This window comes from Coenobita brevimanus, chromosome 93 (assembly GCF_032717465.1).
Source record: "Coenobita brevimanus isolate Jiangsu-jjx chromosome 93, ASM3271746v2, whole genome shotgun sequence".
Lineage (NCBI taxonomy): Eukaryota > Metazoa > Arthropoda > Malacostraca > Decapoda > Coenobitidae > Coenobita > Coenobita brevimanus.
In genome coordinates, this window is record NC_137046.1 from 21,772,722 (window position 1) to 21,788,467 (window position 15,746).

Genomic DNA, 15,746 nt, shown 5'->3' on the forward strand with positions numbered 1-15,746 from the left:
GTTTTGCAGCATTGAAAATTAAGCTTTTCTTTTAAGAAAGAAAAAAAGTAGGTAAGCATAATGAAGTGGACATAAAATTACAATTATTACAAACGTATAGGTACCCTTCCAATAAACAATAAATCAATTTTTAACTCTAGATTACTAACCGCAGAGGAAATAACTGATTACCAGTAAAATGTGCTTTGTGAGCGCGTGACGAGCCAGCTAGCACAATGTTATCATTATAACCTTGTGATATAAATTATAGGCGGAATCTCCGATATTTTATTACTAGAGCTAATTTAAAAAACAGTGTTGCGAAGAGAAATCTTTTTAAATTTGATTTTGTAATTCACGCGTTCAGTTATTATTGCCGAACACTCCCTTGGAAAACTCGAGTTTTTAGTTGACAACAAAACTGAATGAATGTATCACCTGCAGAAAGAATTTGAACTCTTCTTCACGTAGGAGTAATTATTAGCTTCTGCTTTGCATGAGGGTCGCCTTGGGCCGGGCCGCATATTCCAGTTCTGTATGCGTATTCGTCACACCACCGGGAACCCTCATCCAAGGCTCACATAACTGTGGGTCTTGTCCTCAGCCAGGAACGACGCTCGCCTCTTAGTTTCAAAACTAACCATAGGTTATTCTCGAAAATATGCTCACTGTGTTTCCCAGGCACAATTACTCTTTCCTATCAATCTAACCTAACCAGACCTAACCAATCCCATTAGGGTTGCTTGACTGAGGTGGCTGACTGTGGTATTGAGGTGAATACCCATGCTGAACGGAATTATGCTGCCGAGCCTCTCATTTCCAAACTTAACTGACAGTAAACTTCGCTTGCTTGTGGCACTTGCTCGCTGGTAGCATGAGAGGCAACTATTTCATTCATCATCAGCATCTCTTTACCATGTCCTACCCGCAGATGCGGTGAGGTAGGGATAAGAAAAGCGAAAAAAATGCGACAGTGGGAAAATTAATTATGAGTATGCCCAAAATGCTACACTAAAACCAATAATGGCAGAGGGGGTTACTGTTTCTGAGTAGGTGCTTTCACCTGTGTATCATCTATCTATCTATCTATTTATTTATCTATCTATCTATCTATCTATATGTGTGTGTGTGTGTGTGTGTGTGTGTGTGTATTTATTTAGTGGTAAATAGTAAAATGCGCGTGGCAAAAGGTGTATAGCAAATACTCGTAGTCTGCTTAGTTTAATGATGGACGTTTCACTGAAGTGCTGAGTCTGCAGTAGATGTCTGTGGCTTTTATTGCATAGAACGTGAACTGTGTCATGTGGTCTAATATCGAGGAAAAGTTTTAAATCTACGGTGTCATGCCATTTATCTGGTGCGAGGTGTGGTGCGTAGTATGGTGTATTTGGTATTGTCTGTACGGCACAACATCCCGGATCATTGTTTATGACTAATACTGTAATGTGCGAGCGGTCTTGTGAATCAGCCTCTTTAGTGCTCTACCCCACCGTCTCAACAGCAAACGGACAGCTCCATGACCATGACTGAGATCGCTCGAAAGTTCCTCCAGCTGCAAAGAGAGAAAGAGAGAGAGGAATGGTTAATGTGAGTTAAACAAGCAAAAAAAAAAAAAAAAAAGATAAGGGATGAGGGGATTGCACGAATATGTGATGTTGGCACAGTAAGAGTCAGATGGCTATCACCGAGCTAAGAGGTACAGTACTTACTATGAGTGTGAGGATGAAGCGTAGGTACAAGCTTGGTATCTAGCCACAAAACTAGTCATCTTTTGGAGGACGCTTTTGCCATATACAGTGAATAATAGACAAACTAAGATTCTAGCACTTACAAGTCTTTATACATAATTTTGATATCTCTCCGTGTCATAGCCTTGGTTTTGCTAGGAGAAAATATTATTGCCCACGTATTCCCAGGGCGTCAGGCCCATCTATGGTGAGGAGATCATGTGAACGGGAGTCTCCCTACTCTTTAAACCGGCGTTTCTCACACAGGGGTCTGCCAAATGGATAAGTAAAATAAATGAATCTGCCAAGTTTACCTCATTGTGTTTCTCCCTTTTTCAACTGCATAGTACATAAAAGTAATATTCTCAATAGTTTCGTTAACATTACCAAACAGATTTAATGGAAACTTAGTTCTTTTTTAATGTATTCGTGATTTCTTTTAAGTGCAGAAAAAAAAAATCTGCTAAGTGTTTGTAATCATAGTTTCTGCCAGTGTTGACAAATCTTTTCATTGTAAGCAATCTTTGCGAAGTGAAGAAAGAATTTAGCTTTGACTGAAATTAAATTCAGATTCAAATTTAAATACTGGATCATCTGTAGGTAAGTAGAGGGCAGATATCTGGAAAATTTAATCCAGCAGTGCTGAAATTCTGTTGGTATCTAGTTGTATATTCATTACCAGTCGAGTATAGCTGAATACCGAGTACAGTATATACCTTGGTGGATAAAATGTTATTCAAGAGCATTAGGAATCATGCCGTAATTAACGGTCACAGTAGTTCATGTTGTGCATATACAAAGGTGTTCGAAGGAATGCAATACTCAGTAAACAGTCGCATGAATTCATAAGTTCATAACCGACTTTGTACACACCGAAAGTACTAACAGAGCCACATACGGTTAAGGTTTTATTTAGGCTGCTACAAGAAAACTACATTTTTTTTTTGCTGTGTTTAACAAATGGTTAATCATGCCTATCCCCGAGGGAGTAATCAATTTCTTTCTTCTCTTTCAGTGCTTTGAAATGACACGATTTTTATATGTTTCACATGCAGTTTTACTGTCATTAACCCTTTGGCTGCTATCTGCCTATTTGGCTTTTATCCCAGGTAATATAAAATTTTAGTTTACAGAGGAAAACTTAACGAAAGAAAACCGTTAAAAATTGTATTCCTATTTACTCTTTGACGGAGAGAGCAGAAAAAGAACATCATATTCATTTCCATCACACTACAGGCAACTTGATTTAGTTCACGAGCTCACTGCAATCAGAGGGATGGGTGTCTTTAACTTCACTATTACACACTCCCACACGTTGTGTCATGGGTGTAGTGTTTACGCGGCGTGGTTTATGCGTGTGTGTGTGTGTGTGTGTGTGTGTGTGTGTGTGTGTGTTGATCCAGTCTTACTCAAACTAATTGGAAGGGTCGAGCATCACCAACGGCTAACCTTTTTGCTTTTGAGAACAATGGGCCAGGTCTATTTAATCAGTTTTTGCTTGATTTAAACGAAACTTGTTGGAAAAGGTCAAGGTAAGGCAATGGAGCAGGAATTCTATTTTGAGTACAACCAAAGGTCAAGGTTACAGGGCAAAGCCAAACGTCAAGATAACATGACAAGGTCAGCTTCAGCTGCTTTCATATGACTTTGCCCAATATTTGGGGGAATAGCTGAAGGCAGAGTATGAAAGGAACTGGTTTTCAGAACAATCAAAGGCCAATGTCAGAGAGCAAGGTAAAGCTTCAACCCGTCGGTGTCCGTGTATGAAGAAAATAACTAAAGATAATTTGATCCAATTCTACCAAAAATCGTAGAATGGTTGAGGATTGGCCAAGGAGTTGACTTACTGGTTTTGAGAACAATATGTAAAAGGTCAAGGTCACACGGCAAGGTCAACTTAAACAGTTCTAATACGATTTAAGCTAGACTTGGTGGAAAAGCATATGGTAAGGGAAGGATAACAGGATTTGATTGTGAGAACGACAAATCAAAGGTTACTCCCGACAGCACAGTTTTACTCCCATCTAGACCAAATTGGTGGAATAAATGAGGGTCTCCCCAGGATGAATATATCTGAAAAAAAAAGAAATCAAAGGCCAAGGCCAAAATGGAAGGGCAAGGCAGTTTTGACCAAATTTGAACCGAACTTGGTGTAAAAACTTAGAGTTGGCAAGGATTATATTATCTAATTTTGAGAAAAATTATTTGAGTCATGATCAAAGGGTAAAGTCATATGTTCGGCCTTTAGGCAAACTGTAGGGTGTGTGTGTTGTATTCTCTAATTGCTCCTTTTTGTTCCCGTCTGACTTAATACTTGTGCAGAGTGGGACTCTAACCGCAACTTTAGATAACTGGACAAGCGCCATTATTCACATTATATGGATATATCCGTTGAAGTACTAATAAAAAATTGTAGCTATAAAAACAAACGTTTATCTAACTTACAGCCAGAGGTGAAAATACGGACAAGATATACTTTCTGGGCTAAAGCCTTAGGGATGCCCTAAAATATTCTCCGGGACTCAAGGAGTCGGTAGAGTTGAAAAGACTGAGAACCACTGCAATAAGTAACAATCCAAAAAATTTTCAAGAAACCCTGGGCCCGTGTCCAGTGCCTGCCCAAATACAGGTAAAACTAGGCGAACTCGTCTGGTTGTAATGTTTTAGGTGTCGCGGAAATAGGTACAAAAGCAGCAGCAAATGAAATACATAACGAAGAGTCTTATAAAGCGATGTCACTGAGCAATTTGAAAAATATAAAAAGATGCAAGACGGTGACTTAGATGTGGTAGATACTCGTACGATATGAAATAAAGAGTTGGTTTGTGTTGATGACGATGAATACGGAGATGGATGCAGGATTATGCATGAATCTGATCAAGAAGCACACAATATCAAGCTGAAGCTTTAGATGGAGAAGGTGGTTATGATCTGCAAATGTACCTCGTGGTAAGAGGCACGAAAGAGGACAGGCTCTGTGATATAATTTTTGTTTGGTGGAGTTAAAAGTAGGCCTGATATTAATAAACTGGATCCACACACACACACACACACACACACACACACACACACACACATATATATATATATATATATATATATATATATATATATATATATATATATATATATATATATATATATATATATATATATATACATGTATGTATATTAGTGGTCGGTGGGGGCGCCCATCATCGACCCACTTAATGTAGTGGTACTCTATCTCAGGGTAACTCTACACTGAGTGACAAGCCAAAGGATTTCCTGTAAACCAGGAAATCATTTAAAACGCTGGGTAGTAACCTTATAACCATCCAACACAGGTTCCCTTCGTGTCAACAAGTGGGTTGGCGGAGGTTTAGTGCCCCTCCAGGAAAACTAAAATGCAAACAAGAAGCCTCGGACCAGGACAGACAAACAGATGACGACAAAGGATCGGACAAAGGACATGGTACGGATTGCAACATGGAGTGTAAGGAGTGCGAATGATGAGGTGAAAGAGAGAGAGAGATTGTCCAGGTACTTGACGGTGCAAAAGTGGACATTTGTGGATTAACTAAGACTAAATGGAAAGGTGTGACAGTGAATGGTGGGAGTTTGGATGAGGTATATGCGCGGGAGTATGTGAGAATGAGAGACCAAAATAGGGTGTATGTACTTATATTGTTGTGTGCAAGAGAAGGAAATAAGAGACTATGGATCAGATGGTTCAAGGATTGTGAGGGTAATTTTTTATAGTCCCTCTCCTTGTTGTGGACAGCATTAGAAAAAGTGTGATAAAACCAAGGCTTTCTTGCATTAGTCAAAGGATATGAGAAAGGAATGTATGCTTCCATGCCCGAGAGAATAACTTCCATAATGCGCAAGGCACACTCAAATGGCTCCTGGCCATGGAAGCAATAATCATTCCAGGGAAAATCAAAGAGCCTAAGGGCCTCCCAACCCGCAGCTCCAAAGTGCCACAGACTACATTTCTTTAGAGGGTCCACAGGCCGTACTGGAGCGATAGGACCACCGCCGGATTAAGGGGGGGGGGGCCAAGGGGCCCGGGCCCTGGGCCACCCACCAAGAGGGGGCCTCCCACCAGAGCAACTTGTGTTCATTTCATTTCGTGTTTATGCATTACATATTACAGCATTGGATGAATAGTCCCCGTTCAGTATTTCCTAACTAAAAGTGTCCTATTTATATATTAGGATTTAGGTTACCAGTCTGTGGTGTATGCCATTGGGGGAGTTGGAAAAGGGGCCTCCCTTCCAAGCGGACCCCGGGCCTCCCACATGCTTAATCCAGCCGTGGATAGGACAGGTTAAGGTGATAAGGTTGTGATCGGAGGAGTCCAACGGAGAGAAAAGATTAACAGTGTAAGCAGAAGGATTAGTTGTAAGGAAGCGGTCAAGTATGTTAGAGCTCTCTCCAAGGCAGTCAGGGATAGGGGTAGGATGCTGTACAAGCTGCTCTAGGTCAATAAGGATAGAAAAGATGTAGGCTTGTTCACCAGGTGGATCAGTGATGGTGAACATTGAAATCTTCTAGAATGGAGATTTCAGAGAAAGGAGAAATGGATAGAATGTGTTCCATTGTAAAGGTAAGATAGTTGAAGAATTTTTGACTGTCTTTCCTGTCAGTTTTCAATGGTTATGTTTATCTTTCCTGTCAGTTTTCAGTGGTTATGTTGTGTTAATGTGGCATCACGTTTTAAATCTATCTATCTATCTATCTATAGCCCGACGCCCTAATCCCGCAAAGGGTGGCCGCAGACAAAACGCCTCCAAGTCACTCTGTCACCCACCATTTGACTCCCCTCCCCCCAACTCGCCCCCCCCTCCCTCATATACCTCTCAACTCCATCCCTCCACCTCATCCTCGGTCTACCCCTCCCTCTCCCTCCCTCCACCTCACCTACATACACCCTCTTAGTCAGTCTTTCATTCTCCATTCTCTCCACATGTCCAAACCACCTCAGTGTATTTCTCCAAAACTTTTCAACCACATCCACATCTACCCCACAACGTTGCTTCACTTCTTCATTCGTCAACCTGTCCCTCCACGTCACTCCACATGCTCCTCTCAAGTAACTCATTTCCACTGCTCTCACTCTTGACTTGTTCCCCTCTTGCAATGTCCACGCCTCGCTTCCATACGTCAGGGTAGGGATCACAATACCAATATACCATATTATATTATTCAGCTCTGCAAATATTCCGGAAAACAGTTACTGCATGCTAATGATTTTGTTCCCTGACATACCAAATCAGGACTCTAATAATATTAGTAATCGTAATCATAATTAAAAAATAATGATGATAATGATAATAATAATGATAATAATAATGATGATAATAGTAATAATAATAACTATAATAATAATGATAATAATAATAATAATAATAATAATAATAATAATAGTAACAACAACAACAACAATAGTAATAATAATAATCATAATAATAATAATAATAATAATAATAATAATAATAACAACAACAACAAACACAACACTATGAATGAGCACTTAGAATAAAATACCCACTCTCCCCATCTGGTTTAAGGGTCAAATAGGCCTGTTTACCTTTACCCTGTGACCCTGACCTTTAAAATATTACTCTCAAAACTTAATTACTTCAATCTTGTCTAACCCTCAACACTTCACTGACTCTGGTTCAGATCAGATCGAAACTGAATTGACTTTGCCCAGCTGCCTTAAGCATACATCCTGTGACCTTGACCTTTGACCTTAACAGAATCTAATCTCTTTATCCTCGTTTTAACCTGAACCCTTCCACAAAGTTTAGTTTACATCGCATAAAAAAGGCTAAAGTTGAGGTTTTCATGCGACCTTGCCCTTTCACCTATCGTTCTAAAAAGACAATAGGTCATCCTCTTCGGTAATCCTCAACTCATCCATTGTTTGATCCAAATCACAGCAAAGGGGGTTAATATAATATTGTTCAAACACACACACACACACACACACACACACACACACACACACACACACACACACACACTTCAAAGTTTGGCATTTCCCCGTGACTTTGACTTTTGACTAGCTGTTCTCAATGTTGAAACCCTTCGTTTTAGCCTAGACTTAACCCTTCCTCCAAGTTTGGTTCAAATCAGATTTAAGCTCCTTGAGCTGACCTTGGCCTCTGGCCATGATCTTGACCTTTAACCTATTGTTTCCGCTAGAAGTAGGTTTATTCCCTGGCTGACCGTCAGTGTTTCCAACAATTGTTTCAACTTAATAACCACCAGCGTCAAATGTCGCTTTATAGTACCGATGCCGGTGACAATGAATTAGCGCGAAACATAAAAACCTGCGAACAGTTATGGGAGGGGAACGAAAGTTACCGGTATGTTTGTACAGCCAGGCTCTACCATCTCAACACTCAGGCTGTCACCTCATCTCAGATGTTTTCTCCCACATGGATACATATTAATGGCAAATGCACCGTAATTTTATGAACTCTTCCGCGAATCGTAACGAATCACAGGATGGGTTTAGGAAAAAAAAAAAAAAAAAAAAAAAAAAAATACATTGCCAGGTGCGCCAGATGATTCTCTTCACATCTGTAAGGAAACGAAATTGATTTTAGAACTTTGAAAAAAATAGTCCCATGGCCAGCCAGAGAAGCACGCAGATTTATGAAGGCATCTTCATTGAGGGGTATTGTATAAAAACTGATATTTTGCCCACACACGCACACACACACACACACACACACACACACACACACACACACACACACACACAAACACACCAATCAAACATTACATCCGGTTTCGTGTCACGAGGTTGGGTGTAATTACACCACCAAACTTCCCTTGCCGTAAGATTCCTGTCTTCTCTGTTTAACATATTATCCTTTCTCATTTCTTGTCATCTTAATAACAGCTATAGTTACTGGTCTGGCAAACAAGTATAGCACTTATTACTATGCAAGCCTTGTGTGAGTCCATATGTACTGTCTGTATCTATGGCCAGGTAACTTAATCAGTGTCAGGGTGGCCACGAAGAAGTGAACTCTGTGTCAACCTACACTCCAACGTCAGGCTGCCTTATCTTCAACTCTCACCATCCTCACCCACGTATGTGACAGAAACCATTATACACCTGGAATATGTTGAGTACAGAATGAATGAATGAATGATGATATGCCATGGCGGTGTAACAGCAGAGGTCATATGCCGCCGAACACAAACATTAAAAGAAAATCAAAATTATAAAAACAAAAAAAAAGTAAAATGAAAAGTAATGCATAAAAAAAAAAAAAAATATAAAACCAAAACTAAAAGATGGTGAAAAGATAAAGCTTAAACGAGAACATTATCATTAAAACACAAACTAAAATAAGATAAAGCCCTACAGCTAGTGGAAAAGGTAAAGGAGAAGGTGCCTCCTCCCACAGCACAAGCCTCCTCCCTATGTACCGAGGAGAGAAGGTACGATCCGTCGCCGGCTCGGCACCCGGAGAGGTACCGCTGACGAAGATCCCCGAGACTTGAGCATTCCACAAGAAGATGCCACACACTCAAAGGAACCAGGCAGTCATCACAATAGGAAGGGGGCTCCCTCTCCATTAAGAAAATAAACTGTGAGTCAGCCCATTGTGGCCAATATGGAGGCAGGCCAAAGCTGTCTCCCACAGGTCACGACGAATGCTGTGGAATTTGTTCGCTCCTGCCGCTCCCACCTCCTCTGCCAGCAGAAACAAACAGTCTCCACAGTGGCTGTATATAAATCTTCGGATGGAACACGATAATGAAAAGAGGAAGGGCGAGAGGCAGCAGCTCTCACCAATGAGTCAGCACACTCATTGCCTTCGACCCCCACATGAACAGGGACCCAACACAACTGGACAAAGTATCCACTCCTGCATAATAACAAGAGCCACTCCCAATATAGACAGGACTAGGCGATGTGATAAGAAGCCACGAGACCAAGCTTGCAAGGCACTGCCTAAGTCACTAAAAATGGTAAAAGAAGCTGGAGGGAAACTAAAAATTAATTCATCTGCAACTAAAATAGCAGTAAGTTCAGTGGTAAAAACAGATGCAGAAGAAGGGAGACTCCCACCACAGCTAAAATCTTTGAAAATGACAACAAAGCCTGTCCTGCATGGAATTTGGCTCCATCAGTATATACAGGGATCAAGTCGCTGTGAGCAAAGCATATTCTTCAAAATAAGACAGAGCTGCCTGTAAAGAAAGAGAGGCCTTCCTCTCAGGAGACTCAGCTGTCTGAGGCAACTGACAGCAAACCCTTTTCTGTATCCTCCTACTTTCTTTATACTCATTTCAAAGCCAAAGGTGGCTGTTGTGTATACATACGCAACGACTTATCTTGCTCTCGTGTTCCTGAACTTGATTCTTCTGAATTCTCCACTCTCTGGCTTCGGCTTTCCTGTCATTCTCTGACTAAATATATCTGTGCTGTTTACTTATCCCCTAATTCTACTGACTATCAAAAATTCTTCGACTATCTTACTTCTACGATGGAACACATTCTGTCCATTTCTCCTTTCTCTGAAATCTCCATTCTTGGAGATTTCAATGTTCACCACCACCTTTGGCTCTCCTCTCCTTTCACGGATCCACCTGGTGAACAAGCCTACATCTTTTCTATCCTTAATGACCTAGAGCAGCTTGTACAGCACCCTACCCGTATCCCTGACCGCCTTGGAGAGAGCTCCAACATACTTGACCTCTTCCTCACAACTAATCCTTCAGCTTACTCTGTTAATCTTTTCTCTCCGTTGGGCTCCTCTGATCACAACCTTATTACCTTAACCTGTCCTATCGCTCCAGTACGGCCTGCGGACCCTCCAGGGAAACGTCGTCTCTGGCATTTTGGAGCTGCGGACTGGGAGGCCCTCAGGCAGTACTTCTTTGATTTTCCCTGGAATGATTATTGCTTCCATGGCCGTGAGCCATCTGAGTGTGCCTTGCGCATTACGGAGGTTATTCTCTCGGGCATGGAAGCATACATTCCTTTCTCATATCCTTTGACTAACGCAAGAAAGCCTTGGTTTAATCACGCTTGTTCTAATGCTGTCCGCAACAAGGAGAAGGCCTACAAAAGGTACCGGAGCCAACCCACCCCTGAATCACATAATCTTTACGTTTCTGCCCGGAATCGTGCTAAGTCTGTTCTTCGCTCTACTAAAAATAATTTCATCCATACTAAATGCTCTCAACTCTCCAACTCGAATTCTTCCCGCTCCTTCTGGCACCTTGCCAAAAATCTTTCTAACAACTTTACCTCATCATCCTTCCCTCCTCTTTTCTACTCTGATGGTTCTGTAGCTATTTCTTCTACTGATAAAGCAGATCTCTTCGCACAGACTTTCTCCTCCAATTCCACCTTAGACGATTCCGGTGCTGTTCCTCCATCACTTCCCCCTCTGACTTCCTCATGGCTGACATTAAAATGTCTTCAGTTGATGTATTTTCTGCCATTACTGGCCTCAGTACTAACAAGGCATATGGGCCTGATGGGGTCCCTCCTGTTGTTCTCAAAAACTGTGCTTCTGTGCTTACACCCTGCCTAGGCAAACTATTTCGCCTTTGTCTGTCAACTTGTACCTTTCCTTCTTGCTGGAAGTTTGCTCTCATTCAGCCAGTCCCAAAGAAGGGTGACCACTCCCAACCCTCCAACTATCGTCCAATTGCTTTAACGTCCTGTATTTCAAAAGTTTTCGAGTCAATTCTTAATAAAAAATTTTAAGGCATCTTTCCTATCACAACCTTCTTTCCGATCGTCAGTATGGGTTCCGTCAGGGACGCTCCACTGGCGATCTTCTCACCTACCTTTCAGACTCCTGGTCATCCTCCTTTCGGGACTTTGGCGAAAGCTTTGCCATTGCACTTGACATCTCAAAGGCTTTCGATCGAGTCTGGCATAAATCTTTAATTTCCAAACTGCCCTCCTACGGTTTCTATCCTTCTATCTGTACCTTCATCGCTAGCTTCCTTTCTGGTCGTTCTATAGCTGCTGTCGTAGACGGCCATCGTTCTTCTCCTAGATCTATCAACAGTGGTGTTCCTCAGGGCTCTGTCCTATCACCAACTCTCTTCCTTTTATTCATCAATGATCTTCTAAGCTGTACATCTAACTCTATCCACTCATACGCTGATGACTCCACCCTTCACCTTTCCATTCGGTTCCCGCAACGCCCATCTCAACAGTTACTTCAAGAAACAAGGGATGAGGCTATGGCACACCTAATGTCTGACTTGGCTCATATCTCTGACTGGGGTAAAAATAATATGGTTGTCTTTAATGCTTCTAAGACTTAGTTCTTACACCTATCAACCCGACAAAATCTTCCACAGGTATACCCACTAATGTTTAATAATATTCAGATTAATCCTGCATCATCCTTGAACATGCTTGGGGTTTCATTTACTCGGGACTTATCTTGGAAAGATCATATTGCATCTCTTGTAAAATCTGCTTCCAAGAGATTGGGTGTGCTAAGCCGACTCCGCTCTTTCTTTACCCCTGCACAATTGTTGACTATATACAGGGGTTTTATCCGCCCCTGTGTGGAGTACAACTCTCATGTGTGGGGAGGCTCCCCACATACAGCTCTTCTCAATAGGGTGGAGTCAAAGGCTTTTCGTCTCATTAACTCTCCTCCTCTTACTGACTCCCTTCAACCTCTGTCTCTTCGCCGCACTGTTGCATCTTTATCTCTTTTCTATCGCTACTTTAATGGTCACTGCTCCTCTGAACTGTCTGCTTGCATTCCTCCACCTCTACGACAGGCGCGTAGCACCCGTCTGGCAGCAAACTCTCATCCCTTTTCTGTCCAACTCTCTAATGCAAGAGTTAACCGTTACTCCCAGTCTTTCATTCATGCAACAGGTCAGCTCTGGAACTGTCTCCCTCTGTCTGTATTTCCTCCTGCCTATGATCTCCAGTCTTTCAAACGCAGTGTGTCCAGGCATCTCAAAATGATCGGTTCTTGAATTTGGCTCTCTATTGTATTTTGTTTTTCTCTTGGAGGGAACTGTTACTGCGGGCTCATGGCCTTTGGTTCCTTCTTCCTCGCATTAAAAAAAAAAAAAAAAAAAAAAAAAAAAAAAAAAGGGAAGAAAACACGTGGTCATGCCTCTGAGAGAAGCCAGGGAGTCACTCAGGGAACATGCATAGGGCAAGCAGGAGAGAACTGAACACCCAACTCCCCCATGGCAGCCCTCACTCTGTACCCAAAAGGGTGTGGATAGCGAGGGTGGGTATTATAAAAAGGGAAGGGGAGTAACCTTGAAGACAGCCTTACAACACAGTGAGGCAGGAAGATGGTGAAGGCGGTGCCAACACTGCACCATTAAGGACTTTCGGCGGATATCCACAGTTCATTTGCATCAACCAATAGACTAGGAATCGAGGAAGACCGGAAAGCCCCAGTTGATAGGCAGATCCCAGCATGATGTATCGAATTTAGTGGTCGCAGTCGTGCCTCAGTAGCAGAAGAGTATACCGCACACCCATAGTCCAATTCGCTCCTTACTAAGGCACGGTAAAAGTAGAGCAGGATGGTTTTGTCAGCGCCCCAAGACAAGTGAGATAGAGTCTGCAGGAGAAACAAGGCTTGGAGGCATGATAGTCATAAGGAACCGATACGAGGAACCCACGTCAGTCGCCTGTCGAAAACAAGTCCAAGAAACCTTGTTTCTTCCACACGTTGCACCCTGTGGCCATATATCTTGAGGTCAAGGTGAACATCTCTCAAATGCAGATGCAAGGCCACCATTTTTGTTGATGAGAAACGGAAGCCATACATGGTGGCCCAATGACAGACTCTGTCGAGGGCGAGCTGCATGCAACGTTCAGCCACGGACATTTGGGATGCAGTATACCATAGAGCTAAATCATGGACATACAGTGAGGCATACACCCCCTCTGGAATAGAGGACCCAGTACCACCCAGTGCAATAGCAAAAAGGGTCACACTGAGAACACTTCCTTGAGGCACCCCTTTCCTCCTAAGGGTACGAAGGAGACAGGGTGACACTAACCCAAACCCTGAATGGACAGTCATGCAGAAAATTGAGTATAAATAGGGGCAGCCTGCCACGTAGAGCAAAAGAATGGAGTTGTTTGAGGATACCAAACCACCATGTAGTATCTTGTGCCTTTTCTAGGTCAAAGAAAACGCACACCAAATGCTGCTTCCTAGCAAAAGCATCACATGCTGCAGCCTCAAGACGGACAAGTGCATCCATTGTTGAGAGACATTTTCGAAAAGCAGACTGATATTGAGTGAGACATTCATTCCTTTCAAGGAAATACATTAGGCACATATTGATAATTTTCTCAAATAAGTTACACAAGCAAGATGTTTGGGCAATTGGCCGATATTCCAGGGGACTGTAACCTGCCTTCCCTGGCTTCTGGAATGGCAGGACTATAGCATCACGCCAAGAGGTGAGAAGAGAAGAATCCCTCCAGATTCTATTAAAAAGGTTAAGGAGAAGAGACAGTGCATCATCATCCTGGTGTCGAAGCATCGTGTAGGGAATATCATCCGGCCCTGGTGAGGTGTCATGACAGAGGGAAAAGGCAGATTGGAGTTTACAATAGCAGAAAGGGAGGTTGTAAGACTCCACATTCCCTGAATGGAAGTCCAGCACCCTAGCTTCCTGTACCTCCCGATGTCTGGCAAAACTTGGAAAGCTTGCATCTGTATGACTGACTGTCACAAAGGCAGATGCAAAAATATTGGCCACAACTGCAGGGTCACCAACAGGCTCACCATTAGGCATCAGCACAGGGGACCTGCCTCGAGTGAATTTTCCTGAAATCTTTTGCACCATCTTCCACACCTGAGCCACCGGCGTCTTAGAGTTTACAGATGACCCAAGAGTCCCACCTAGCTTGTTTGAGTACTCCAGTAGTCTTAGCCCATGGCTTCCTGAATTCGACAAGCTAATGCTCTGTTCTGCAACTACGATAACGTGAAAAAGCTAGCTTCTTAGCATTTACAGCAACACTACAATCCTCATTCTACCATGGGACAGGTCGATAGCTTTAAGTACCAGAGGTTTTAGGAAAAGCATGAAGGACAACAGAATGCAGAACAGAGGTAAAGAACAAAACAGCCCCATCAATATGTGGAAAGTCTTCAACAGAGACATTAACAGAAATCAAAGAGGAGAAAAGGGACCAGTCCAGCTTATCCAACCACCACCTCGGTAGACGGGAACAAGGACTAGATACTGCTGCAGTAAGGAGGATGGGAAAGTGATCACTCCCATGTCGATCCTCCGTAACTCTCGGGTAAAGTCCAGGAGGCAGTGAGGAGAGCAGAAAGAGAGGTCAGTTGCAGTATATGAACCTGTTTGGGGGTGAAAATGTGTAAACCCCAGCAGTACTGAATACGGCAAGATCCTCATCCTCCAATTGGGACGCCAACAAACTCCCACGTTGGTTAACAAGACAGTCACCCCACAAAAGGTGTGACCATTAAAGTCCCCCAAGAGAAGAAAAGGCGTAGGTAACTGACAAAAAAAGATTCTCAAGCTCCGCCCTACCAACTGCTGTTTTGGGTGATAAATAAATGGAACAAACTGCATACCAGCAGTGGGCATACAACCATACAGCAACACACTGGAGGTCAGACTGGAGGCGAAGTGGTCGATGAGGGACGTTAGCCCTCACCAAAACAGCACTACCACCAACAGGACCCTGGGCTGGCACTGAGTAAAAAGCATAGTTCCCAGATGGTGCATGAGGAGTGGTAAAACCTACAAGAAAATCTTGGAGACATGCGCAAAGGAGAAGCAGACAGGAGGGTCCGCAGCTCCTCCCATTTACCACACAGCCCTCGACATTTCCATTGCAGTATGCTAGCCGAGTATGCCATAGTTCCCACAGTGGAGGAAGAATCAGGCCAAGGGGAGAGACAACCTTGCCCTCAATAAGCAACCAGATTTAGGTTGCTGCTTAGAAGAGCCCTTGGAATAGCTGTGCCTGACACCGTTATGGTGCACATTAAGCCGACCAGCTGAAGATAACCTGGAGGAAGG

The 15,746-nt window shown here is 42.8% G+C and overlaps 1 protein-coding gene across 1 annotated transcript in view; it reads right to left on the reverse strand.

The window, feature by feature from the left end:
• The window catches only part of LOC145412376 (uncharacterized), a 119,663-nt gene that overhangs the window by 38,795 nt on the left and 65,122 nt on the right, over positions 1-15,746 (reverse strand). Inside the window, 1 exon segment of the mRNA XM_080282265.1 lies at positions 1,433-1,531. Within this exon segment, the coding sequence (XP_080138391.1) occupies positions 1,433-1,531 (99 nt within the window).